We start from the raw sequence: 27601 nt of genomic DNA on the forward strand, positions 1-27601 counted from the left end.
TGTTTCTCAACCTTTTTTATTTAGAAACTGTGTCCCACCAGTGGAGATTTGTGTTGAGATTAATTTCCTGTATTTTGAATTATGAAAGCATAGATATTTATTTCTAAAAAAGAAATTGTGGTGTAACATAGCATATTACTCTTTTCAAGCTGTCACACCCTACTCCCCGGCATCAGGATGAGCTGTGAGAATCACTGAGGTGGCTGTATCTAGGGAAGATTGTTCAGGGCAGTGAGGGATTTGAGGTCACATGTGAGGACTGGGATATTTCATCTAGAGAATCTTAAGAGGGGATGTGTTTTTTGTCTTTATAGTGTGATAGGCTTTATAGTGTGATAGTGGGAGGGGGAGGAATTTAAACTTTCTAATGACTAGAGTTATCCGAGATGAAATGGGTGGGACATAGGACATGGACTTCTGCATATTAACATACTGAGTTCCCACAACCTTCTGCTCCAGCTGACTTGAGCAGTCTCAGGAAATTTTGAGTCCTTGGCTGTGGAGGGCTACCTGGAGGCTGGAGATGGCGTGTGAGGAATTCTGAGACGATTTCTGTATAGGGGAAACCAACCAGCCCAACTCAAACCTGTGAATTGCATGAAATGTCTTGGCCTTTTGGTCTCTTATAGTGGCCCCCTTAGTAGAAAAGGGCTGGGGTAGGGAAACTGGGGAGTTCCCAGCTAATTCTTCTTTCGTGTGTGGGTAGCTGTCAGTGGGTGACCAAAATGCCTCATAAGAACAGGCACAGTGAAAATTTTGGTTATTAGGAAGAACACAGGATACATCAGTCCCTTAACAGTCTCTCTGTCTCTTTCCTTATAAATAATTTATCTAAAGTATAATGTATGATTGTGTACTTTAGGCACTTTGAAATATCCCAAGTGGAATAGCTGTTAATATTTTTTTCTAGTTAAAGCTTTTATTCCAGTACATACTCAAAATCTATTTATATGTGTGCCAGAAGACCCAGATGATAGTGTCTTAAAAAGATTGTTTATTTCACTCATGTAGAAGCCTGGAGAGGGATATTCCAGGGCCACTATATCCCTCTGTGGTGTCAGGGAACCAAGTGCCTTTTGTCTTATCTCCATATCTTTAATAAGTCTTTCCTCCTCATTGTCTCAAGGTGGCTGCTTGAGTTCCATCCATCTTGTCCAAATTCCAGCTGGCAGGAATGAGGAGAGGACTAAGAAGACTCTTGCCAGATGTCAGGGACGGTTCCTAAAAGTTGCCGCATAATGCTTATGCTTACATTCCAGGCACTGGAATTTAGCTACATGGCCACACTTGCTGCAAGGTGAGAGGTGTGACTTTTATTGTGGGTGGCCACATGCCCAGGAAAACTCAGCGGTTTCTTCACATGTTGTAATTACCTTACAGTGCTTCTCTGGTCATGGTCACAAGAATAGGATGTCGCTATGGGAAAGGACTTTGGAAATCACTCTCAGCTGCTCCATTTTACAGAGCAAGAGATAGACTTGGAGAAGGAGAGATGACTTGTCCAGGGTCACACAGCCGTTAACTATCAAAGTCAGCACAAAACTCAGGTTTCTGACTTCAAGCACAGTGCTCTTTCCACCGAACCTTGAGCTCTGAATTCTCAGTCAGCTCAGGTTCTCTGACCTTGGGTTCAGGCCCTCATCTGTTCTTAACCTTTGTGGTGAGTCCCTTTACCACCAGCTTCTTAAGAGTCTTTTCCATTCTGACATTTCAAAACTATTTTGAGGAAAATGCGGGTTAAACTAAATTAAACCAGTTTATTCACAGCTCCCAACATAAGAACGGTATCTTTTTTCAGGTGACAGAGCAAAAAAGGTCAAGTTCCACCTCCACCCTTTTTCTTAAATGTTAAACTTCTGTCCCCAGATCTTCCACCTTTAGCAAGCCACTTTTACGTAATTGAATATCTCTGGCTTGACGATCAGCTTTGACTAGTAAATCTGCAAAACAGACGGCTTTGCCAGTTACAGAGAATACGAGCATGCTGGCATGCGCCCTGGAGACAAGGAGCTTTTTTAAGCAGAGGTGTGATGAGGTGAGGACTGTTCTCCCTGCTTGTTTTCCAGTGTTGTAGGGCTCTGTGGCCTGGCGGTGTGGTGGTCGGGGACCAGCATCATTAATCGAGGTTAAGTGAAGAGAGGGGTTTGTGTGTGTTGTGTTAGCACGTGGGGAGTGGGGCAGGAGGGGCCAGAGCCAGGTGGGAAGGAGCACACACTCCTGTACACAGTCTCTGCCTGGGAACAGACCTGGCTTAACTGTCACGTTTAGGGTCTTTGTGCTCTTGACCTTGAAAACCCTGGCAGACTCTAGGATCCTCTGGGCTTGCAGAATGCAGAGGGTTAGTATAATCCCTGCTGGGGACCCTCCTTGCCCTGGGATTCTGGGAGATGGAGTCTTCTCCTGGTTGCACAGACTGGCCCTGCCTAGGAGGGAGGTGGTCTTTTTCTGCTTGGGCTGTCCCGTCTGTTGCAGCAGTACAGGGAGCTTGTAGGGTTAAGGGAAGCAGGCCTCCTCTGGCCAGGAGTTGGGAGACCTGCTACTTACCTATTGTGTGACCTTCCTAAGTAATTTAACCTCCCTGAACCTCAGTTTCTTCATCTGTAGGATGAGTGAGTATCTACCCACTGGGGTATTGCGAGGGGTAAACGTAGTTGAAGGGCATGAAACCTGGGAAGCACGCTCTAAATGTGCTGTGTGACCTCTTGGTCTGGGTCACTGTGCAGCTGGGGGGTGATTCCAGGTTTTCTGGTGCTGAGTGTGTGTACGTGTGCACTCCTTCCTGCCTGGCCCTGCTGTGCTGCCTGATTGCAGATAGGGCCCTGGAGAGGAAGAGGTGGTCCCCCTTGCACCAGTTGTGGTTGTCTCACTAATAAAGCTCATTACAATTATTATGTACTTTTGTTCTTTGTGTACCAGCCTCTGCCCCCCTTCAATCCTGAGCGAACCCTGCAAGGTAGGCATCGATCAGTATTCTCCTCTCCACCTTACGGGTGGGGAGGTGATGCTCAGAGTTCTAGTAACAGGCCTGAGGGCATCTTGCTGTACGTGGTGGCACCTGGGTTTACCTCGGGTCTGTATGTCTCCAAAGCCAGTGCTCTCTCTGTGGTGTCTGGAAGGCTGCAGAGGGAGGAGGAGAGAGCGGGTTTCTAAGCAGGATGGTTGTATGTCTGGCAGGCCCTGATAGGGGCAGACACCTGTTACAGGAGCACTGTAGGGTGTCTGAACTCAGTCTCCATCCCATCGCCGTGGCAGAGGGTAGAAGTGAGGACTTCTGTGCCTACACTTTGGGCTCTGAAGAAAGCCTGTACTCAAGGGAGGAAGGGGACTGGTGCTGTTGGGGGCGAGGTTGCTGATTTGCAGATGCAGGCAGGGCCCGGCTTTGGAGACCTCTATTTCCCAGCAGCAGAGAAGGAGACGCCGTGCTTCCCAGCAGCGTTCTGCCCTCCACCAGGGAAATGTTTTATGGATCTCACCCCAGCCAGTGGGGGCCGCTCAGCGCTGCTGTAAATACTGTTAAAGCTGAGCATTGGTGAGCAGAAAGAAAGCAATTATTGGAGAAGGTCAGAAGGAGTTTGCATGGTGAACAAAGGGGATCTTTTTTCCTCTTCTCTACCTCTGAAGCGATTGACTTAGAATGTCAAGAGCCTGCCAAGCCCAGGAACAATACTATGGCTGGCTTGGAACCGTTGCTGGCTTTGGAAACTCTTCTGAAACCCTGCCCTTCCCCCCCCCCCCCCAGGGCTTGACAAAGGAGCTGATAGTTCGTGCATCATTAACATTGTTATTGTTGCTGTAGTTATTGTTGTTATCAAGGTTTATGGGTTGTGACTTATGAAGTTTGCAGGAAGGCTCCTGGTGAGGCCCTCCCAGGCTCACTGGGGCTGCATCTGAAGGCAAGGAAGGAGCATGCTTGTTGGAAAGGTTAAAATAGACTGAAGGGGAGGAGAAAGGAGAATGTTAAGTGGCTGGAGACAGTCCCCTTGGGCTTAAGGGGAGTGGAGAAGGGCCTCCCCTGGGCTGCCTCTGTGGTTCCCGCTAGGTGAGGGTCTGTCTGTGTGTGACCAGACACAGAGGGGCCTCTCATTCTTCCCCCTTCTCAGAAGCCTCGTTAGCATCTTAGCTCTGTGGGTCTTCTCTCCCTGGTCTCTCCTTAGGTCCACCTCTCCCGATTATTCCTCTCTCCCTCTCAGATCTTCAGAGCTTGTATCTCTAGGCAAATCCTGCTTCTCCTGTGCCCGCAAACGCCCTCATGCCCCCGTCTTCAGTGGAGATAACCCATCCTTCTCCTGACGCTGCTCCTCCTGTGTCACCCCAGCTCCTGCGCTGGGTATACTTTCTCTTCCTGGCAGCCTGGCTGCCAACTGCTGCCCACTCCCCACCACTGACGTTCTCAGATGTTCCTGGGTCCTTTTCCAGCCTCTCCCCACTTGGCCTGCCTGTGGATCACCCACTTTTCTCTGTAAGCTTCTCCTGCCTATCCGTGCTGACCCAGCCCTCCCCATCTCCCTCCTGGTCCTTCCTCCTCTGTGACTGAGGTGTTCCTTGTCTTCTCCCTCTGATCCTGGCCGGTGGAGACTTTACTTACATCGTGGCTCACCCTACAGCCTGGAGGATGCCTGTATTTGATGCCTTATTGTCTACATGTCCAAAACCTGAGCCCCTTGTCATCTTCCCCATCATAAGGGAAAAGCCTCCTCTACTTTCCATTGTTCCATCTCCGGCTGATGTTCCATTCTCCCGGCCCAGAATCCTGGGAATGACTTTAGACTATTTATTTAGACTATCTCTTCCTTGCTTACCCATCAACAGTCATGAGTTTTGTTGTTTTTCCCTTGGAGGCTTTTGCTTTGACCTGTTTCTCTCCACCGAGGCAGCCACACAGCTGGGCCCTCCATCTCCAGCCTCCCTGGCTGCTGCCCGCTCTGAGGTCATGGCCAGATGAGTCTCTTCAGTGCTGTGGTTCATCCCTTCCTTCCCCTGGTAACCTATCAGTGATGCTTCTCACTTGCTCCGTGCACCAGGCCAGGTCTTTGAGCCAGGCTTTCAAGCCCCCGCCCTGCTGCCTTCTGTCGCACTCCAACCCAGACCCTCATCGCACTGTGGTCAGTCTGGTTTCATGGTCTTTTCCGGGGCCCCCGCAAGCTGCTGTGGACTCACCCCACAACATGCTGGTAGTGGATGACCTCTGTGAAGGTCAGGAGTGCTGTTAACAAGTGAGATTTGTCATGTTTTTTATGCTGGACAAACATTTCCTGAGGGCATTCGATGGGCCAGGCCCGGTGCTGTACCCTGCCCTCTGGAGCTCTTAATCTCAGGGGTGGGGGTGAGGGTAGGAGGAGACAGACCCTTCATAAGGCTTCGAAACCAGGCTGGCTGGAGGTGCCCAGTCTATACCCCAGCTTCACTCCTGATGATGGTTTTCAGGCAAAGTAAATACGCTCAGTTCAGTGCATTTCTGGCTCCGCTTACATTCTCTACTGTGTGACGCTAAATACTGGGTCAGAGGCTTTGGCGGCTGGCTGGAAACTGGTTTGTTTAATCTCAGGTGGCCTGTGGTTAGATGACCTGAGGGATTGACTGGGTTTTGTAGGAAGGAAGCTGAGGGTATGCTATCAGCTTCGGGCTCTGTGGTTTTTCTTGTAGGCACTTTGCTGTTGCTGGGGCTCAGCTGGCGGGGCAGGTGAGTGCTCACTCACCTTCCCTTCTCTCTTCCCTTTTCCTTCTCCTGAGTTCCAAAGTGCAGGGGCCTGCCAGTCTCAGGAGTTGCTGGTCTGTAGGTCACAGTCCTGAGGCACTGGGCAAGGGCAGTTGTTCTTGACTGGCCAGATTATCTGAGGATTGAAAACAGCATTAAGTCAATGTGTTTTTCTAATGGATTCTTTTTTTTTTTCTTCTTCCCCTTTAATTGTGTGCATTGAGCTGTGGACTTTTTAGTCTGAAGTCCCTTGCTCCCTGGGCATAGCAGGATGAATGTTTTGGTGAGCGCTTAAGGTGGCCTGCGTAAGGGCAGCGTGTCCCCAGGTGTTGCACGCAGCTCTGGGAGGGTGGAATGAAGGAGAAATAAGTCCTCGGCTTTCTCCTGGGTGGCTTTACTCTGGGAAGAAGGAAGCTTTGAATCCAGTGGCAGATTATATTTAGAAACACTGGAATATGGTCATGTTTCAGTCTTATACTCTGCTGAGATGGAAATTTGTGTTCTATATTATGGTAACTGATGACTATCACAGTGCTTTATGATTTATAAAGCACTTTCAATAAGTGATCCCATTTTGTCCTCACAGCAGTCCCGTGAGGGAGGTATTATTATCTCCATGTCAGACGTGAGTCACTAAGCCTCTAAAAAGCTGGGTGACGTTGCCTAGGCATCTTCGCTATTGAGTGGTAGAGCTCAGACTGAACTCACGATTTCTGGCTGCAAAGAGACAGTGAGGTGAGAAGGCGTGGGGTCAAATTTGACAGACTGGGATTTAGATCCTGGCTTTATTTATTAGCTGTGTAACTCTGGTCAGATTATTTCTTTTTAAATTTTTTCTGGCAAAAATTAAAACTTCTCTCAGTATGATCAAGCCGATCGTATCAAATAACCTACAGTTGCCTCTTTTTATTGACCACATTCCTCTGTTCCAGCTCTGTTCTTGCTCTATCCTGGTCTGGTTGCTCTGAAGGCTGCTGACTAATTGCTGTCCTGGGACTTCTTTTCACCATCAGTGTGGTCATTCTCCTTGCCTCCTCCTTCTGTTGGATCCTTTGTTTCCTAGCTTCCATCTCTCTCTCATTCTTCCTTTACTTCTTGTTTTTGTGGAACATGGGTTCCAGTACTTCCTGAGAAAGGGTGTGTTGGTGGTAAATTTTGCACATCTGATATCTTTAGTCTGTTTGAGTAAATCTGTTCTCACAATTGATGGATAGTTTGGCTGGTTATAGAATTCCAGTTGGAAATCACATTCCTAGAGGATGCTTCATTGGTTTTTGGTGTGCTGATGAGCAGTCTTATGCCAGTTCTGATTCCTAATCTTTTGTATGTGGTGTTTTTTTCTCTTTGAAATTTTTAGAAACTCCTCTTTGTCAACAACGTTCTGAAAGTTTTCAGTGATATGCTTTGGTGAGACTGTTTTTTTATTCATGATGCTGGGCCTTCTCAACTGGAGACTCACATCCTTCAGTTCTGGGACATTTTCTTGAATTTTCGATAATTTCTTTTCCTCTGTATTTTTTTTTTTCTGGAGTTCCTTTAATTTGGTTCTTGCACCTAATGGGTCCATTCTCTTATTTTTCTTATCTCATGTCCCTGTTTATTTCCTGATCTTTCTGTTTTATTTTCTAGATTTTTTTCAACTCTACTTCCAACCATAATTATTTCTGTGATAGTTTTACTTTCTGAGAGTTTTTCCTGATTCCCTTTGACTATTCCTTTTTCATAGCATTCTATTCTTATTTTATGGGTGCACCATTTTTTTCTCTGAGAACAGTTATAATTTTGTTGTTTTCTTCTGTACTTTTTATTTTCTTCTTCTGAGTTTCATCTTTCCATTGGTTTGTTTTGGTTTCTGTCTTTTGTGTTGAGACAGAAGATATCTGGTGAACCTTGGTTAGCTGTCTGCATTGAAGAGCAAGGTACTAGCGTGTGGATTGGTGGCACTAACATGTGGATCAGAGGCTCTGTGAGTGTGAGGAGAGAGTAGAAGGTGCTTGTTTACTGGGAGAGCCTCACAGTGGAGATTTGAACAGATACTCAGTTGTTTCATTGGAGAATCTCCAAATCACTGTCTTTAGATTGTTTCCTTGTGCTCCTGTCTCCCCAGAGAAAATTCTCTAATTTCTTGCCTGAGGAACAGGACCGGCAGGCAGCATTCTGGAAAAGGGAAGGAGATACCGAGGGGTGGGAGCTTGGGGGAATGGGTGGTCTCAAAGGTTCAGTTGTGTAGACTTTCCTTTAATCTCCTTGTTTTCTCTGAGGGCTGCCTTTCCTCCCTCTGGTGTCTTCCAGTGGGACTCTTCTCATTCATTCTCTCCATATAGTAACCCACTTGTTTTGTGCCTGGTGGATAAGGGGCTGTTACCCAGCTGTGCGGGCTGGACAAGGGGATCTGCTTTGTGTCTGCTGCTTATTCAGACTTTTAACCACCTCCCCTTACCCATTGCTTTCAGCCGGCTCTTCATTGTGCCTGCAGAGGAGCCTGGTACCTCTCGTTCCTAAAGTTCTCCAGGGTTTCTCAGGAGAATTGGCTCATTTGTTGTTGTGTGGCCTTCTGAGATCACTTGGCTGAGTGAGAAAAGTTAAAAACCTCTCATGCATCCATTCCCATCCTAAAAGTTAAGGGATGATTTTATTTCTCTGTGTATTTTATGCTTCGGTGCTTCTGGGTGTGATGGAGTTTTCATGTTGTCCTAGTGTGTAGTGTTTGGGGTAATGTGTAGAATGCAGACATTGACTTCCCAGGGGGTTCTTGATTGATGGGTAACAAGGCAGAATGCTTGTATACATCTCTTGATATCCATGGGGGATTGGTTCTAGGACCACCGCCTCCAGGATACCAAAATTCATGGGTACTCAAGTCTTGTATATAAAACAGCATAGTATTTGCCTATAACCTATGTACATCTTCCCATATACTTTAAATCATCTGCAGATTATTTATGATACCTAATACAATATAAATGCTATATAAATCGTTGTTACACTATAGAAACATAAAACAATATGTTTTATTGTTGTATTTTTTCCCTAATATTTTTTGATCCACGGTTGGTTGAATCTGCAAATGCGGAGGGCTGACTGTATGCATATGCAGTCCATACAGCTTTATGTGCATGGAGGCCGGGTGCAGTGGCTCACACCTGTAATCCTAGCACTCTGGGAGGCGAGGCAGAAGGATCACTTGAGGTCAAGAGTTCGAGACCAGCCTGAGCAAGAGTGAGACCCCATCTCTACAAAAAACTGAAAAATTAGCTGGGCATACTGGCATGTACCTGTAGTCTCAGCCACTTGGGAGGCTGAGGCAGGAGGATAGCTTGAGCCCAGGAGTTTGAGGTTGCAGTGAGCTATGATGACACCACTGCACTCTAGCCAGGGTGACAGAACAAGACTCTGTGTCAAAAAAAAAAAAAAGTAGTACATGGAGAGGAAGGGTGAATTGGAGCCCAGGAAGGGGCTGGCTGGGAGGTGTCCCTAGAGGTGCAGAGGTAGGCGTGGTGCTGTGAGAAGTATTGGTTTGTCCTCATCCCCGGAAGTAAAATGTGCTCTAGGCAGCACATCTGGGCATCGATTCTTCCCTAGGCCTGGCCAGAAGCTGGGGCTCACAGTCTTTGGCTCTTTGATCTCCAGGTGGTCCTGCCAACTCGGCTGTCCTCCTCGAAGGTCTCCTCAGTCATCGAGAGAATCTCTGACCCCAAGGACTTGAAAAAACTTCTCAGAACCCGGAATAATGTGCTGGTACTTTACTCCAGATCTGGTGAGTGTCCCTCCTGGCTTGGGTCCTCCATTGGGGGGATGGGATGGAAGGGAAGGGGTGGGGCAGAGGTAGGTGGGGAGACCTTAGGACTGAAGCCACTCAGGGAGGGTCTGCGGACATCTGGTTTGTCAGCTTTCCACTGAAGGCAGAGGCAGAGGCACGCAGAGGCATTCTGGCAGTTTTGGATCCCCAAGGGTCATTTCAGTTCCTTTTTATGAGTATTTGTTAGGAAAAACCCTAGCCTCTCATTACCTCAAGAGGGAAAGGCCATCCTTGTGTGAAGGAGGACAGAGGGTCACAATGGTGGGTGCCAGGGACGGACGTCCTGTCTTCCTGCACAGGCACAAGGCCGAGCCCTGCCAGGCCATGCTTCACCAGAGCTGTTGATTAACTGGCTGAGCCGGCTTGTGGCCAGCTGAATAGGTCCCAGGCTTGGGGGCACTCACCCGGGCTGGCAGCCCTGGCCCTGCCTGGCCCATCTGTCCCGCACTGGGGTCAGATGGAAGACTGCATCTGGGGTGGCTCTAAGCTTGGGACACAGCAGCTTTGCTGGGGGCGGGAGCAGCGGCCTGCCTCTTCTGACCTTGAGGCTGATGAGGGCACAGCTCATGGAGAGAGATTTGCTTGGCTCTTGGCAGCAACCTTGGGGAAGGGTGAACGGCTGACTCTTGAAGTTGTTCCAGCAGAGTTAAGTGTTTTTTGCTGCTTCTAAGGATGCCAAGTTTTCTGTGGCCCTGGAGAAGCAGCAGCCAGTGGCTGGGCCAGTTCTGGGCACAGCTCTCCCTGGCAGCTCAGCCTCGACACTCATTGGCACTTGGGGTTGATGGATGCTTTGGACGTGTGTCCCTCCTGAAGCGTACATCCTCCAGGCATCCCCGGCACATGGCCGCTTTCGTTGCCACTTGCTGCTGCTCCTTCCCCTTCTGAGAGTCTGGCACACCCTCCCAAGTGTGTTGTTGGGAGCCCAGCATGGGACTAGCATTATTCTGTTGTCAGGCATGGGGTAGAAACTGAGGCAAGGGAGAAGCAGTGTGCCTCTTGAGGCCTGGGGTATTGGACTCTGAGTAAATGTGGCTCACCCCCTTGATACTCCTGGAGCTGGCATGGATGTGAGTGAAGAAACATGCTCCATTCCTTCCCGGGGATGGATCCCGTAACAAGCTCATCATCTCATAAGGACTCTACAAGGTGCTTTTATGATACAGTCTCATTTGCTGCTTTGCCACGAGGGAGGCAGTGCAGGTTGTCAGATAACATCCAGTTTACAAATGAGGAGATTGAAGCTGAGAATAACTGACTCATTCGAGGCCTGCCAGCTAGTAGGCGGTAGAGCTGGTCCCCTGAGCCCCCTGCCTCTCATTTCCTGTGATAGGGGCTAGGAAGAAACATATTGATTCTGCAGTGACAGAAGGACTTAGAGACCAGAAGGGGCTGAGACCAGGAAGTCATTATGGGAAGCTGTAGAGTGGGAAGGTGGGGTCTGCTATCAGTGGCTTGCAGGTGGGAGGCAGGGCCCGAGCTCTCTTGCTGTCTTTTTCTGCTTCTGTGTCCAGCCACCATCTCTAGGCATTGACGGAGGAGCTTCCCCCTAGCCGGGCTGCATCCTGCCTCTGCCTGCGCAGTGGGGCCTGGGTGATTCTTTTGTCTTCCCGCCTCCCTGTCCATGCTCGCTGCATGAGACTTGTGACCTTCAGTGGGTTTTTTGAGTGGAAACTGGATTTTTTTGCCTCGCATCCCTCCAAGCAGTACCTCTCTCTCCGTTGCTGAAAGGCAGGGTTGGCGGAGGGGCACCGGGTGTTGCTCTGCTTTGTTTCTGCCTCCCCCCCTTCCCAGGCCCAGTCTGAAGGGTGGGACAATGGTATCCCCCTGTGTCTCACCCTCCTCTTGTTGCCCGGGCTGTGGTTTCCTGGGAGTGCCTCCTCCGAGTGACTCTGTGCATGTCTCCTGAACGATGCTTTTTGTTCGCTCCTGTGAAAGGCTCAGCATGCTCTGTATTCACAAACAGCTGCCATTATCCACACTAGAGGAGGAGATCTGTGGAGGCACATAATTCGGACATCATTTCTGCTTGGCTTTGGGATGTATCATGTAGCCTTTGGCGGGAGAAGGCAGCAGCTCGCTCTCCCCACCAGCATGTGCCCAGGCCTTTTGAGTGAGCTCACAGGTGTCACCTGGGAGAAGGTGATTCAGGAGTCTGCTAGCCACAGGTATCAAACACTGGCCACAGACCCTCTGCAGTGGATCATTGCAGGCTGGCCATGTTGAAATCTGGGCCACAGAGGCTCTGTCCCTAAGACTCTGCCCTCCCACAGTTGCATCCAGGTGCTTTGCCCCGAGCCACAGGGATTGACATTTGGCCCAGTGAGAAACTCTTCCTTTCTCGCGTTCACTCCAGCCTGCCCCAAGGCATAGTCCCTGTTCTTGCAGCTGACCCTGGAGATGCTGCCAGGGCCGGCTCTTGCCCTGTGGCTTCCAGGGAAACGGGCTGTGAAATGTGGCTTAGGTATACTTGACATTGGCCCATCAGAGACAAGTGTCTTGTACAGAGCTCGTTTTATCACCAGGTTGTACTGAGCTCCTAGCTGAGTGTGTGCCACACAAGTAAAGGTAGGATCGGGACCCAGCTCTTGTCAGCTTCCAGGTGGGCACCAGGGCAGATGAGCATGGGATCGGCAAAATTGTTCCCTACATTAGTTACAGGATTGTAATTTTTTGTTTATGAAATTCTCAAAATTTGTCCCAGAAAGATGTGAGTCAGAGATTCTATTGGACTGTGGGTCTGACTGAGAGATTCTTGGAAGAGTAACGGGTGAGGTGTGGCTTACGAGAGGGGTGAGTTGGGGGGTCCATGTCTAAGGAGGGCCCCCGAGGATGGTGGGATCAGGGGTCTCTGAGAAGAGCTGGCTGTGTTTTAACTGGTGCTTAAGACTTCCCCGCCTCCTCTGGGCTTGGTCTCCATCAGTCTCCATCCTTCTTTACCCCTGGGTGCAGATGTTTAATTTTTTTATTTTTTTACAGAGGCAGCAGCTGAAAATCATCTCAGGTTATTGTCCACTGTGGCCCAGGCGGTGAAAGGACAAGGCACCATCTGCTGGGTAGACTGTGGGTACGTGCTGGGGGCACAGCGGCTGGTGGGCAGGGGGTGCTTGGGCTTTGGCGGGTGGTGCGGGTAACCGTCCGTTGATGAATTCTCTGGAAGAGAAGATCTGATGGAGAGATCCCCCTAGTGATACTTTGAGGTCCCCTCTGGATTGGAGGAGGGGAGGTCTGGCTTTTCCTCCTTACTTCCAGCCTCAGCCACCTTTCTTCCCTTCTTCCTTAGAGCCTTCACTTTCCACTGTGTTTTCACTATGTTGATTTATTTTGTCTTCCTTGAGGGAAGTGGGTAGCAGAGGAGGCCTCCCTGTTTTATAGAAGGGGCCTTGATGCCCAGAGAGGCAGGGTAATTTTCAGAGTCATCCAGTGGGTTTGCTTGTGGTAGACCTGCAGCAGGAACCATGAGCTTCACCTGCCACCCAGGACATTACCACTGACGTCTCTGCTGCCCACAGAGCAAAGGTCAGCTGGTCAACCTGACTGTGCCTTGGCCTGCGAGGTGGCTCAGCCTGTAAAGGTCTTTTCATCTTTAATGTATAGTAGGTATTCTTGCCCGAGTCACAAGCCCTGCTGCTACCCTGAGGGTTAAGTGAACTTGTATGGGGTCTGCTCCAGTGCATTCCTCTTCCTATTCAGTCGGAGTTCTAAATAGCTGTTCTGCATGTGAATTTTTGAGACACAACTGGTTTGTAAGTTGACCTGTGATTTACTGCCTGTGATTGAAGAGAATTAAAGGAGATTCGTATTTTGACAAAGCAGAATGAGACCAGGAGAACAAGTCTTAGCCAAGCGGTGTGTGCTGTAGGGTGTGTGAGTCTGTGTCTGTGTCTGGCCTGGTAGCTCCAGATTCATTCAGATGCCAACTGAACAGAAAGCATTGCTCACTAGGCAGTTGGTCAGATCTTAGCCACTGGTTAATTCTAGTTCGCAGTTGGTTTGAAATTGTTCTTGTCTTCATGTATCTCTCTGCGTCTCACATTTTACCAGCAGAGCTCTATGTGACTGGCAAAGTGACAAAGCCTATTAGATGGGACAAGGCACTTTGGGAATTCCCCATCTGAAGATGACAACAGTTCTGCCCAGCTGATGGAGCCTTCTCGTAGGGAGTTGTTAAGAGGCTTATAGGTGGCAGACATGGGCAGAGGAGCTGTGGTTTAGCTGCTGCCTCCACCTGGGTCCATTCAGCAGCCATTATCAAGCATGCACTGTGTGCTTTGAGACCACACAGATAAATAACTGCCTCCTCCAGGAGCTCAGAGGGCAAGGACGCAGACACATTCCAAGGGGTTCGAATGCCAGGTGAAACGTGCTGTAAACAGAGGCTACGTGTATGGAGGGAGAGTCACCTCATTCTGCCTGAGAAGGTTGAGAAAAGCTTCACGGAGGAGGTAAAGTTCAAATTTGGTGCAAAGGCCTGAGGACACAGCACGACGTGTTCAAAGTGCCCTGGCTTTGCCTGAAGGCAGCTCGCTGAAGCGCAGGCCCCGGAACACGGCCTGTGGAGGCGAAAGGCCTGCTCCAGTTCCCCACGTGCTGGAGAACATCCGGGCAGGATGCCGGAACTAAAGTGGGGTCAGGGGTCAGGGTGTGAAGACAGACTGCCAGGATTAGAATTCAGGACTCAAAGTTTGGAGACATGATGTCTGGAGTCAATAAGTGTCAAAGAGAAAATCCTGTGAGGTTTGATGTGATAAAATTAAAATTGGGCTAGGGAAGCACCTTAGAGCTTAAAAGAAGTAACCTTACGATGAAGGGATGGACTGTTCCATGTAGTTGCGTCAATTTATTGAATTTATCCTTGTAAGAGGAAGTATAACCTGAAATGTTAAATAGCTTTTAAAATACTTTAGATAAGTAGGTGGATCATGGAGCCAAAGTGGATTATGTTAGAAGAAGGTATATCTCGGTCTGAGGCTGAAATTAGAGGCAGGTGGAACTAAATCTTCCCAGAGCAGCCCAAGGGACAGGACTCCGGGCTCTGGTCCATGCAGGCCACCCTAGGTGGCAGTTCTCACGGACCACTGTTAGACAAGGAGATCCCCAAGGCACAAGTGGGGCTGTGCCCTCTGGCTCGTCCACTCTGGCTCCTGGACTTCAGAACTGGCCTTGTTAATCATCAGGGCATGGAGAACCTTCTTGTTAATGCCATGGGGCCCTGTGGTGACAACTCTGTCTTGAGTGCGTCCAATCCGTATCTGTGGGTCTGTGAATGAGACCCTCCCAGGGACGGCCAGCAGTGCTGTTGGGAGCGCTTTTTGGCGCTGTCTGCGGAGGAGTGAGCAGGTGGCACAGAGCCATGCTGCTGTCTTTATCCCCGCTGCTGTCAAGCACCAGATGGTCCGCCAGAGCTTATCTCCCTTCCAGTGGGCTCTGCTGAAGCTCCCATCTCTTGTCCTTTCCAGCTCCGCTTCCTGGCCTGTCCACAAAGGCTTGGCGGCCAGGATGCGGACAGGGCTTGGGGTGGGGTGACCGGGAAGGCTGGGAGTGGACAAGCCACTCTGCTTTTCCCTTTGAAGGGCAGGTGAGGGCAATAGGGAGCATCTGGGGCAAGAGAAGACACTGCTGGGGTGGAGGTCTCCGCAGGGGTGTGGAGAAAGGGGAAAAGCCTTGGACTTTGAGGAGGTCTGGGGTGAAGGGCGGCTCTGTTCCCAAATGGCCCTGTGACTTTGGACAAGTTAGTTTCCTCAGCTGTGAAATGGGACAGAGGGACACATTCTCCCTTTTCCCAGGTGTGTGATGAGGATCAGGTAAATTAAAGTTTTTTCTAGAATAGAAAACACAATTCAAATGTGAGATATCATGCTGTTATTGTTGTCCATCTGGGCAAGGTTGCTCAGGAAGAAGCTGGAGGGAGAGAGATGATATGTTTGTTCATTTAACAACTGTTTATGGTGTGAGGATGACCTTGGGCATGGGGGTCATGGGAGTGAGCCCCAGCCCACAAGGTGTTTTGCTCTGCCTCTTAAGAAGTATGGGGTGCAGTGGAATCTGCAGGACTGCAGGTCAGGGGGCCTTGCTTTGAGTCCAGGCTCTGACAAGCAAATAGCTGGGAGGCCTTTGGCAAGTCACTGCCCCTCTCTGGGCAGTTTAATCTTCTGTGAAATGTGGAGTTGAATCTTCCAAGTTATTCTCATCCCTAAATAGCCTGGTTCAGAAAATGCTGGAAGCTGCCAGGCTTGGTGTGCATGTTATAAGCATGGTGGTAGCATGTGCTTCCAGTCTTTGGGAGAGTCTTTTTCTCTTTGTGCCCCTCCCTCCTCATTCTGGGTGTCTCCTTTCCTTCCCGCTGAGGGCCTCTCCTTCCTAGCCCTTTTTTTCTCCCCCCTTACTAGGTTTCTGTTGCCTTTTCCCTACTCTGAGTCCCTGCCTGCCACTTCTTTTGTCCTCTTTCTCCTCTCTCTGTCTGTATAGATATTTCTTTTCCCCTTTTTTTTTTTTTTTTTTACTTTTCTGGCTCTTCCCTCCCTACTCCTGCATGTGCACCTGCAGGAGCATGCGTGCCCCTCTCCCTGGGCTTCCTCCCTGCTCCCAGGCCCTGTAACTTGTTGCTGTGCAGCGTCTGGAGGGCGTCTGGCTTCTGTCCAGGGTTTTGTCAGCTCTCCCTCCCCTCACTCCACCTCCTGGCTCAGACCTTAGCAGCCACACTCGCTCTGGCTGGTGGTGGTTGTCCGGCTGTTAAGTGGGTTGTGTATGAGGGAGTTGGTATTCCCCTCGTGCCCTGCGGCCTGGCACTGGGGCTCGGCCTTGGCGTGGAGTGCTGCTGTCTGGGCCGCTGAGCTGGAGCCAGCGTGGAGCTGTGCCTGGTGTGCTAATTCCTGAGGCTGAGCGCCACAGGGGGCAAGGCTGTGCTATCAGGTTCTCGCTGCTTCTTTTCCTGGGGTTTAAGCTCATTGCCTAACCACATTTGCTTTCTTCCCTGCTCTCCTCCCATCTGCTTGATTTCTCTGCAGCAGTGATGGCTTCGCAGATGCAAGACTGGGGGCCTGCAAGGGCAGGCATGACATTTTAAAGTCTTATGTTTTCTTCTAAAAGTTAGCATTTGTTCCTTTATATATAAGCGCGTTCAACATCACTTACCTTGGGATAAAATCGATGCCCAGAAGAAGTGCCATGTTTATTCTGTGGCTTCAGATACCTTCTGGCATGTTGCCATCCACTTGTTGGGGTGACACGTCCCTGTGAGGAGCAGAGCCTTAGATCTGTGGGCTGGGAAGGCAGTGAAGAGGAGGTACCGTACATGTTTCTCTCATTCCCGTTACTCTTATCCACGGTACCACATCATCCAGACCTTGTTATGTACCTTCTTGAGGTAGGTACCAAGGGGAACAGTGAAATCGGGGAGGATCCCCAGCATAAAGAGTCCCTTTGTCAGAGAGTGCTACATGACGATTCAGGCCTATCCAAGTTCCAGGTTTGGCTCTTCCAGGACCGTTCTCTAATCGTGTCCTCCAACCACGTTCTTTTATGCTGTCCTTGGCCTGGCACCGCGCATTCGCTCTCAGCATTTCTTGCTCACTCCTTGGCCCCCATTTGCTTCATGTCTGTGAAGTGACGGCACTTCTGCCTTTCTTCTCCTACCCATCCCCAGGGGATCACAGGTCCCTCTGCGCAATATCCTGCCCTATTAGACCCGGCAGATGGGAGGAAGAGGTTTATCCCTTCTTTGATGGCGAAAGGGAGACTGGACTGAACCCAGAGAGACTGGAGTAGCCATGGGCACAACATCAATGGCCCAGACAAGCGGAGGCCCTGCCTCCTGGTTTCCAGTGTAGTCTTTTTCCACCGCACTGGGTGGAGGCCCAACATGGTGTGCTGTGGACGTAAGAACGCGGACTGACTGACCGAGGATCCAATTGGGAGGGGAGAGGTGATGGGGGTTCAGATTTTTTTGAGTCTCCATCTTCTATCCTGGGTTCTGGCTCCTGGTTCATGTGTCAGGACACAAGGTGGCCTGTCCTGATGCTTTAATGTTACTTGACCCTGTAGAGGAATCAGAAGCTCCATTCAGCCTATGTGGACAACTCCTGCATTTTGCAGCACAGGAAATCAAGGGTCCTCCAGAGGTCACAGGCTGGCGGAGGGTAGAGCCAGACGTAGAAGTTGTCATTCCAGCTGGCTATGGAGCTTTCCTCTAGGGAAGGTTTGGTCTTTGGGCTGGACTTGTGAAAGACCCCAGATACCCACTTCCTTGGTCTCCAGCACCTTGTTTCTTCTCTTTCTTCCTGTTCTCTCCCCGACCTTTGATCCCTGGGTCTGACTCCTAGGAGCGTAAGTCACCAATCTCTTGGGTGATTATTACTGCACATGAAGATCTAGTGAACATGGCACCATGTATCTGCAGCAGCCACTCCAGGGTAGAGCCAGCTACCCCACTGCCAGTTCAGAAGAGAACGCCCATGCCTGTGTGTCTGTCTGGGTATGGGGTGTGGGGCGGAGAGGAAAATATGTACAGGCCTATGTGGTCTTCACTTCCATGTTCTCCGTGGAGGAGACCCAAGCCAGGTGGGGAGGGATAGGATGGTGGCCTTGACCTTACCCGCTGGAGGAGTGGGTGAGTGGGCAGAGGGATGGCTGGCTCCTGCAGCGTGGGGGCCGGGGAAATGGCAGGGGAGGGCCTGTGCACTGCTAGGCCCACTCGCGATGACCCATGGCGGTATTCTTCATCCCTTCATTCCAGCAAAGTATCTTGTTTCCCTGCTCACTGTCTTTGTCTCCTTTTTTCCCTAGAGCCTCAGTCACTGGCTGGGGAAAGGAGGTAGAGAGGGAGGCGGGCAGTAGATCAATTAATTGTACTTAATCTATCAACCCAGATCCTTTTAAGTCCCTGAGCTTGGGTAATTTTCTTCCCTTCTTGAACTCTTCTGACTTTTACTGTCTGCACTGCACAATTAGTACATGCACATGTGCCTACATACGCTTGTGTGCACGCACACTTATATACCCTCCGAGAGACAGGATTGTAGGAGGGAGGGGAGCAGAGCTGAGAGAACACTGTCAGGAATTGTCACCTGGCAGGATTCCTGGAGCTCCATAGAGACCCCTGAGAGGCCAGAAATGCAGAGCCTCGTCCCAGGAGCAGCAAGATGGCATCATTCATTTCATTCATTCACCCATTCATTCAGGTTATTTATAGAGCGCCTACTATGTGCCAGCTGCTGCTGTAACCCTGGAGAAATACCTTGCCTTCACGGAGCACATGTTTCTGATGGGACAGTTGGGGACAAGTTGGGCAGATGTCAGGCAGCGCCATGGAGAGGAAGACATCAGGGAAGGGAGATTAGGGGTGCCAGAGCCTGTAGCCGAGGCTTTCGGATCTGTGCCAGAAGTGTCCTCACCCAGGATAGGAAGGAGGAGAGTTTGTATAGGGGAAGGGGAGAGGAGAGACTGCTCAGTAGTGTCACTTAACCTGAGAAGGAAGATTACACAGTCTGCAACAAGGAGTTCTGTGGTAGAGATGGGCAGTCACTTAACGGGATTGAGGGTGGTGGGCCACAGGCTGGGCCGACCTGGGAGGCCACACTGAGGAACAGACAGGGAGCCTCTCTGTCCAGTTCTACCAGCCAACCAGGCAGCTGGCTGGTTTGGAGCCTTTCTCCTAAGCCTGGCCTGGGACTGTTCCATGGAGTGGGTTACTGAGGACCAGGCAGGGATTGGGGCTGGGATGACCTGAGCTCTGCCATCCTCTCTGCTTCATGGAAGTGAAGTCATGGAAGTCATAGTCAGAGGCTGCCGGCCAGGCTTGATGGCAGAGAGTCACGTGGCGTGGAGTTCTTCCCCTCCAGGGCTGTTGTGTAGCGTCTGAGCCACCAGGGCAGGCGCTGCGGTGTGCGTGTGAGAGGCGGGGAGCAGGCCCTGTGGGCGCCCTGCCAGCCGCCCGGATGGGGCCGAAGGAGGCCATGGGCGTCTGAGTCCTGGTTCCTGCCCCAGCACTATTTGTTGTTGCAGTTGGGTGGGTGGACCATAGATGGTCACAAACAGTTGAGGACAGCAGAACAAAGCCTAGCAAGGACAGTGCCAAGTGAATGGTTGTAAACATCCCAAGGTGAGCCCTCTTTCTGGGGGAATTAACTCAGGGAGGGAAAGGGCACCTCATTCGCAGTTGTTCTCAAACAAACCCTCCACCTGTCAGTGCAGCTTCACCACAGAGCCCCTGTGGGGCAGGGCAGACGCAAACTGTAATAGCCGTTGTCAGGAGAGGCGTATATGGCAGCGGGCTTTAGGATAAGAAATTTCCCAGAGACCAAATGCCCTGGGTTGCCTTTTGATGTGTGCCGCGGCCCCCTGCCTTTCCTCCCCACTGCCAGCTTATTCCTTCTCTCCAGACTCTCCCTGTCTTAAAGTGCCCTTGCGACCTTTGGGGAGGAACCACTGCAATGCCATTGGCCTTTGCTTTCTGAATGTGTCATGTGTTTCTTGAGTCCCCACTGTCTCAGGCCTGGGGCTGGAAGCTGCAGTGGCCACAGAGATGGCTGGACACCTGGGACTAGTAGGGAGGGAAACCCCTGGGCCTGGGTGAGGTGGGGGCAGAGTGACACTTCCCCTCTCCCAGAGAACCCGCCTGCCTCATGGGACAACTCAGACCTCTGTGGTAAGACATGCTTCTTGAATTGCAGATTGCATCATTTAAAGTGAAATCCTACAGTTTTGCATGTCCGTTGACGAGTATTGCTTTTAGAGTTGAGCCGAATGGTTTACTTAGTCCGTGTGTTGGGGGGCAGGTGCACGGCTGTGTGAAGCAGATGGGCGTCGATGGAGGTGAGGTGTGTAAGCAGGTGGGAGATGAAGGGGCTTGCGTCAGCTGTCTGTCGTACCTGGCGGAACAAAATCCCCCAGAGAGGCCGGCTGTGTGACCAGTGGTGATCAGCGGGTGTGAGGTGGCCGAGATCCCCTCACTGAGTCCTTTCTGATCTGGGGAGATGGCCCTGAAGTAACAAGCAGGTCTGTGTGCGGTGGGGTGACTGGCTGAGTGCAGGGAAGAAGGGGAGGCTGTGAGAGCAGTAAGGTCTCCGAGGGGCTGGTGTAGGGCACAGGGCCAAAGCTTGTGGAGGTAGAGGAGAGGAGGAAGAGCCAGTGAAGGATGCTGGTCTAGCACAGTGATTCCCAAACGTGAGCACATACCAGAATGAGCTAGAAGGCTTGTTCAACACAATTGTTCAAGTACCCCGAGGTTTTGCTTTCATAGGTCTGCAGTGGGGCTGAGAATGTGTGTTTCTAACAGGTTCCTGGATGATGCTGATGCTGCTGGTCCAGGGAGCACATTTTGAGACCCATGAGTGTAACAGGAAGGACAGCAGAGTTAGATAAGCTTGTGACGAGTGCTTTGTAAGTGGTGACTGGCACCTGAGAGACACTGCTTGCTGGAAGAACTGCAAGAGGGTCATATCTCAGACGTCAGGAAGGGGCTTCTTTACCCAGAGCCTTCCCCTTCCTCCTGGTGGCCTTTGTCAGTACCTGATCAGATTCATGACTTCCTCAACACGGTAGAACGTCTTCCTGTTACCTTGGTCAGATGGTATATAGCAGATGGCATACATTAAAGCTTTAAAAACACAAATCTTGTTTGGCCCCACCCCCAGAGAAATTCTGAATTAACCTTCTGGGGAGGGCCCAGAAATCAGTATTTTTAATATTTCCCCAAGTAAGTCTAAAGAGCAGCCAGGATTGGAGCTCGTTTTTCTTTTTACAATGGGCTGTCCACCCCCTAAGCTTTTGGGCACTTCCTTTGGATCTGTGTTGTCACTTAGAAATCATAATATGTCTACTCCTGTCTGCTTGTCCCTGTCTGTCTTGATCAGCCCATGTCCTCTCTGTTGTTCTCCTCCCTCCAGATCTCTCAGAACCCATCTATAGTAAGGTCCTCATCTGCTGTTGAGAATTCCAAGTTACCTGCCTTATTTCTTAGGACACCAGCAGATTTTGCTGTCAACACCTTTGTGAGGACTTCAGGTAACAAATGCTTCCCGACATTTGTGTCTTTCAGTGATGCAGAGAGTAGAAAATTGTGCAAGAAGATGAAGGTTGACCTGAGCCCAAAGGACAAAAAGGTCGAATTATTCCATTACCAGTAAGTACACATGGGCATTTCCAATTTCCAAGTAAGTGCTAAAAGCTTTCATTGATATTCTCAGTGAACAGCAATTTTTAGTTAGATTAATTTTACTTCAGAATGATTTTTTTCCTGTGTTTACAATTATTTCTTTAAAAAAAATCCTGAACTATGTTCAAAAGCTGAATCTTATTAAGATGCCACAGGCAACCAAAGGTATGTGTCTTCACAACCATTCTTAAAGTTAACACCTTTTTCTCCTCATTTGACAGGGACGGTGCATTTCATACCGAATATAACCGAGCTGTGACATTTAAGGTAAATTTACCTCCCTCATTCTCAGCAGAAGTGGAGTCTGAATGGACGCCCAAAGTCTGGCAGGTTCTCTCTGAGGGAAGGAAGGGAAGATTGCACAAATAGCTCTTCTGAATGACCTGAGAGATTCTGATCTCTAGAGCGTATGTCAGCAGAATATCTGAAAAAGTTTGTAACTGTTCACACAGCAGGGATGACCCCACCTTGGGATAAGTCTGTGAATGTATCAGCAGTTGTCCAGTGAGGCAGGTGCTGTCACCCCTCTCCCCTCCAAAGGCTGGGTCTCCTTTTGCTGTGGCTTTAAAGGCCCGCCCTCATCTCTGTGGTGGTGTCCACAGCGGCCACCACCAGGCCGGAGGGGACTTACAGTGCCCAGGTTAACACAGGCTATAGGACATAGGCAGGTTGCATCTTTGGGCTGGTGCAGCTTGTTCCAGATGAGATGCAGATGTCACTGAGGTATTCCCTGCCACCAGTCCAGCTTAGAAGCAGTCAGAAAAGCATCAGTGAAAGTCAGAGTGAGCTCCTATAACCTGCAGGTGCTGCCATATTAGCACAAAGCAGCTGCCCCAGCCCTGGGCCTTTCTGCTGCACTTCCACTCTCCCTCCTCCTCCTCAGCATCCTCTTCCTCCAGCCAGTCGTCTTCAACTTCTGCCCAGGCGACATCCCTGCCTCGCTGGGGCCATATGCTTCTTCTGGTCCTGACACGTCGGAACTCAACTTTTCTCTAACTCTCCTGTTTCTCAGACTGGGTTGGAGCCTGTGCTCCTGTCTCTTCGTTTGTCCCTTCTCCGTCTGTCCTTCCTTCTCTTTGTCTCTTCCATTCTTTGCTATCTCTGCATCTGTCTGTGCAGCTGTCTGTGCCCTCTCCCCGTCTCTGTCCCTCTCCATCTGTCTCTCTGCCGTCTCCCCGGGTCATCTCTCGTTTATTCACTAACATTCTTTTTTTAAGTTGCTACAGCTTTTACCTTATGTAGGGAGTCAGCCTGATGACTCATCATCTTAACACCCACTTAGACACTTTGAAAATTCTTTCAACTAGAGTTGCTCAGCCCTTCTTATTTGGTGTTACAACGTGAACTGAAGTCGTCAGAGAGAACACGTGCTCCCTAGGAACGAGATTTATTTGGGTGGGATGGGGGAGTGCTTATGCAATGATGGAAAGAGGGGCTGGGTGTTTGGTTACCTTTTGGAGGCTGTGTTCGTCTTGTACCTAGCCAGGACCTCTGGGGAATCTGTCCTGGGATCAGGGATCAGCAGCTGCTCAGAACTGTAGTGGCAGGAAAGGCGCAAGGAGCCCAGGTGGTCAGCATGCTGCTGAGTGTCTGGGTGGGAGAGGCAGAATCCTGGCCTCGGTCCCACTCCTTACAACGACCAGGTGTGTGGGATTGGCTTGCTCTCACCTTCTTGTGAGTTCTGCATCAACAAGGTGAAGAAGTGGGCTGAGCATTGTACGGTGTCAAAGTCTTTGGCTTTAGACGGAGAGAGGGCATTCTTAGTCCCAGGGTTCTCAAAGCCCGTAGGGCCGAGAGGGACTGGGGTAGAATCCTTGGAGTTCTCCAGGGCAGAGGGAAGGTGGCTGAACATTTCCTTGACTGCCCGATGGCTTCTGCCTTTTCAGCTTGAGCAGCTGAGATCAAAGCCTGCCTGAGTCACTGATTAACTTTCCATTCAGGGTTTCTCCTGGGACCGTGTCTTTAGAGAGATGGAGGAGCCCCTGGCAGGGTGGGCACACTGTCTGCAGGCTCATGCTTTGGCTGCTGTTGCTGTCATCCTGCACGGTTAGGCAGGGGCCTGGTCACAGGGACTGTGCCATGGCCCCAAAAGAGGGCCGAGGCTAGATGAGTGAGAACTTGTTGCATGTCTCCATTGACAAAGAGCAGGAAACTCAAAGAGGGGAACTTCCTGTATAACAGCCTTTTGCTTATCAGCACGTGTCCCCCAGATCCTTACTGTGCAAGTGATGAGGGCCTAGATTCAGATGACCCTCTGATGACCTTCTCCCAAGGCTTGGTGGCTGTGAAGACATCCTGAAGGCCAGGTGTGATGTCAGGCAATTTCCCGGGGATTCGGAGCACCCGGAACAGGACTGCTCCAGGTGGGCTCCCAGGCGCTGCTCCCGCAGACTCTTCCACCCACGGTCTTGTTGAGTTAGGCCAACTGGAGAGAACTATGGGACTTCAGTTAAATGAGGATAATCCCCATCTGAAAAACAGAAGGTTGTGAGCATGGATGTCAATTGTTACGTTAAAAGAGGCCATTTCTTTCCTTTTTCCATCCGTATCCATCTTTGTTTCTCATTGCTGAGGTAGGGAACACAATGAAGTAAGTGTTTTCATGTGTGGGGTTTCCAGACTCCTGGAGTCCCTTATGCATCCTCAGTTCAGAACCCTGCACTGAGTGTTTCTGGAAACCCGGGCGGGTGGGTGCCTGCCAGCATCTTTCTCATGTGGGCAGGTGGGCAGGCAGCTCTGGACCTGTGACGAGGATGGGTTTGGGGAAGGCCCTGCCAATTCCATTTTGCTTTACGTTGTCATGGTGAAGCTTTGACAAGGGACTGAGAAGGGGCGGATCTGCCTTTTGCCGTGGAAGAAATGGCTGTTCTTTTGCCAGGAGGCGTTTCGCAACTCCACTTGGACAGACAGGAAGCGCTACCTGAATGAATTCTTATGAAGTCTTGGCTGTCTCCCATTCTCCCATAATAGTTCTTTCCAAATAGGAGATTCCAGAAATAAGAAGGCTCATTCACTCAGGTCCTCTCTGTGTGGAACTAGTGGATGGGTTGAATGCACAACCTCACTAAAAGGGCATTTCCTCTTCTCACCTTGGGCCACCCTCCCTCCTTCCTGACACACACACACACAACACACGTCCAGGAGTGAGCAAGGTGTTCTATGATTGAAAAAGTATTCACACAGTGCAGCATCTGCTGACCGGAGCTTGGTCAGAGTTGACAGAAGTAATGGAATCTTGCTTCATGAAACTGGGGGACACAGAAACCTGGAGCTCCCCTCTAGGGTTGGAAGGATGGAGGCCTGGCTGGTCTCTGGGACCTGTCCCTGGTTCTCACAGATGTTGAGTGCCATCTCCCTGAGTGACTGAGGGGAAAGAGGATGCTGCTTCTGTCCTAGACCAGTGTGGTATGGCAGGTAGGGAGGGGAGCAAGGGACAGTGCCCCCTCTTGCCTGCCCCTTTGTGTCTCCCCCATTGTCCGCATACCAAAGGCCAGTTAAACCCTTTGTCTTTAAGATCATTGTCATATCTTCACTGAGCAGTCTAGAAGGGGGCCCTCAGGAAGAGAAGTACAGCAACAAGGCACCAGGCCAGTCAATGAGCACCCAGCCCTGGGGCTTCCCAGCCTGGTCCGCACCGATTCACACACAGCAAAAGATAAGCAGGATTTATAATAACCCACTCCAAAACCAATTTAGATTGTGAACTACTAAGCAGGTAATAAATGGTGTGATTATCTGCTTGTGGGATTGACAATTTTAGTGGCTGCAGGAATGTGGAAGTATTTCTTTTGGACAAGACTGGAGACCTTAGTCAATGAATCAGAACGACTTCTTGGAGTGGATAAGAGGTAGTAGAAGCACTAGGGTGTCTCTGGTTTGAATATGCCAACTCATGTCTCAGATTTCCCCTTTTTTGTCCAAGAGGATGCATGTTAGGTAAGGATCAGCTGCTGGGAGTGAGCAAGGTGTCCTGTGATTGAAAAGGCCTGGTGGGCGTGGTGGAGGTCTATTCTTTGGGCACTTAGTGGTGATGTCAGAGGACAATGGAAATAGCACACGTCCAAGCCTGCATGCCACATATAGTCCTGTGCCTGGCACTTGGTGTACCTGGGTCTCCAGGCAGGGAAATGGGCAGGTTCCTGATCCCTGCCCCCGACACCGCCCCAACTCTTTCCCTAGCTACAACGCATTTTGTCTTCTCTCTTTTTTTCCTCAGTCCATAGTGGCATTTCTGAAGGATCCAAAAGGGCCCCCACTGTGGGAGGAAGATCCTGGAGCCAAAGATGTTGTCCACATTGACAGTGAAAAGGTAACTTATTCCCTATCAGTTCTGATGGGTCCTGGAAGCTTTCCTGGTACCACGGCCTCCCACGGAGAGAAGCGCAGGGCTCTGAGAAAGGGGAGTATTCCAGGACCACATGTGCTTTCCTCGGGGGAGCTAGGCCAGGACCCTAACGCTTGACTCCCCTTCCCAGCTCCATGATGTAGCCAACGGGAGATCACAGGCTGACTGCCTGAGAACTTTCTCCAGTCTTCATTTTCCTTATTTAATTATTTTAACATGTTTGGTTTTCCTTACACGAACATAGATTTAAATGTCCTCACCCTGTTACGTAATGCAGATGTTGCTGGCATCGGCCTTGCATTTTTTGTTTGTTTAAATTTTTTGTTGTTGTTTGTTTTTAAGAATAATCTGAGAGATTTGGGTTGGATTTCCAGAGAACTAACTGGGTCAGGTCTCTACAATTCTGAGTCGTTGTGTAACTTCGAACAAATTTACCATTTTAAGCTTCAATTTCCAGATTTGGCCAGGATGGTGGGTGGAAGGGTGGGTCTGGTTTATAGTCGTCATTTGTTCTTGAGTATTTAACAAAAGTTGTGACACATCCCTGCCCCTCCTTTGCGGGCCCGCACACCTGACCTCAATGTGCATCTGTATCCACGCACACCTGTGTTTGTATGGTGCCTTGTTTGCTCAGTTGTGCCTTCACATGGGATGGGCAAGGACTTCTGTGTGACATTCCAGATGATCCGTGAGGCCAGCAGTGCTTTTTTGTAGATGGAGGGAGAATGCTCATTCTTATCTTGGTAAAATAAAACATAGCTTTTATCTTCCTCCACCTCCTCTCCTTTTCGTTTAAAATTATTGACTCTGCTCTTAATGCTTGCTAGCCCAAAAGGAAATGATGCTTTTTTTACTTTCTGGAGGAGGATCATCTGTGATTATTGTGGGCCAACCACGTGGGTCAGTGGTGATTCAAATTAAGGGCTGGGCGTCAGCATTCTCCGGGATAGAAAGTGCCGGTATTGTCAGCTCCAAGATAAAGCCTTTTTAAAAAGCCTGTGGGGCCAAGGAAAGAGGGGCTAGTGCCAGGAGAGGGTGGCACATGTGCCCACGGCTGTGGGGACACAAGCAGCCTAAACTGAGCGCTGCTTCTGTGATAATATTAAATACATGTTTGTAGCTTCTCTGGAGAGTGGCCTGGTGCCTCCCTGCCCCAAATGTCATGTCCTGAACTTCCTAAGGTTGTTCTTCTGCACCTGTAGGAATATTAAGCAGAAATACTTTCTTCGCACCTGTGTGTGGTCCTCTCTTACACTTTGTGCTCTTTTCTCTCATGTGGACATGTGAGTTGTGGCTGCTTTTCTGTTAATAGAATCTCCACATAAAATAAGTTTCCAAATTCAAGTTTGAGTTGCTGATCCCATTTGTAGACTTCAAATTCCTTATTTGTGAAGGTAATTAAGCATCTTTGAATGAAATACCTGTTACTGCTCAGAATATGAAACCAATTTGCCATGGGCTCTGTGAAACCCTTTCTTCCCAGATCTTTTACCAGGCGTTCTCTCCAGGTATCCCACAAGATAATTTTAAAAGTGTTTGCATTCTCCACTCCTAGTTAGGGTCAAATATCTTGATTACTAACTCTGTTTTATTTTATTTTATTTTATTTTT

General features: G+C 49.9%; 1 protein-coding gene across 1 annotated transcript in view; it reads left to right on the plus strand.

The window, feature by feature from the left end:
• PDIA5 (protein disulfide isomerase family A, member 5) overlaps positions 1–27601 on the plus strand; it is an 87883-nt gene that overhangs the window by 13919 nt on the left and 46363 nt on the right. Inside the window, exons 2-6 of the mRNA XM_012641380.1 lie at positions 9326–9452; positions 12471–12558; positions 21529–21612; positions 21867–21912; positions 25862–25954. Of these exons, the coding sequence (XP_012496834.1) occupies positions 9326–9452; positions 12471–12558; positions 21529–21612; positions 21867–21912; positions 25862–25954 (438 nt within the window). The remainder of the gene's footprint in view (positions 1–9325; positions 9453–12470; positions 12559–21528; positions 21613–21866; positions 21913–25861; positions 25955–27601) is intronic.

This window comes from Propithecus coquereli, unplaced genomic scaffold (genome assembly GCF_000956105.1).
Source record: "Propithecus coquereli isolate 6110/MARCELLA unplaced genomic scaffold, Pcoq_1.0 Scaffold10, whole genome shotgun sequence".
NCBI classification, from domain to species: domain Eukaryota; kingdom Metazoa; phylum Chordata; class Mammalia; order Primates; family Indriidae; genus Propithecus; species Propithecus coquereli.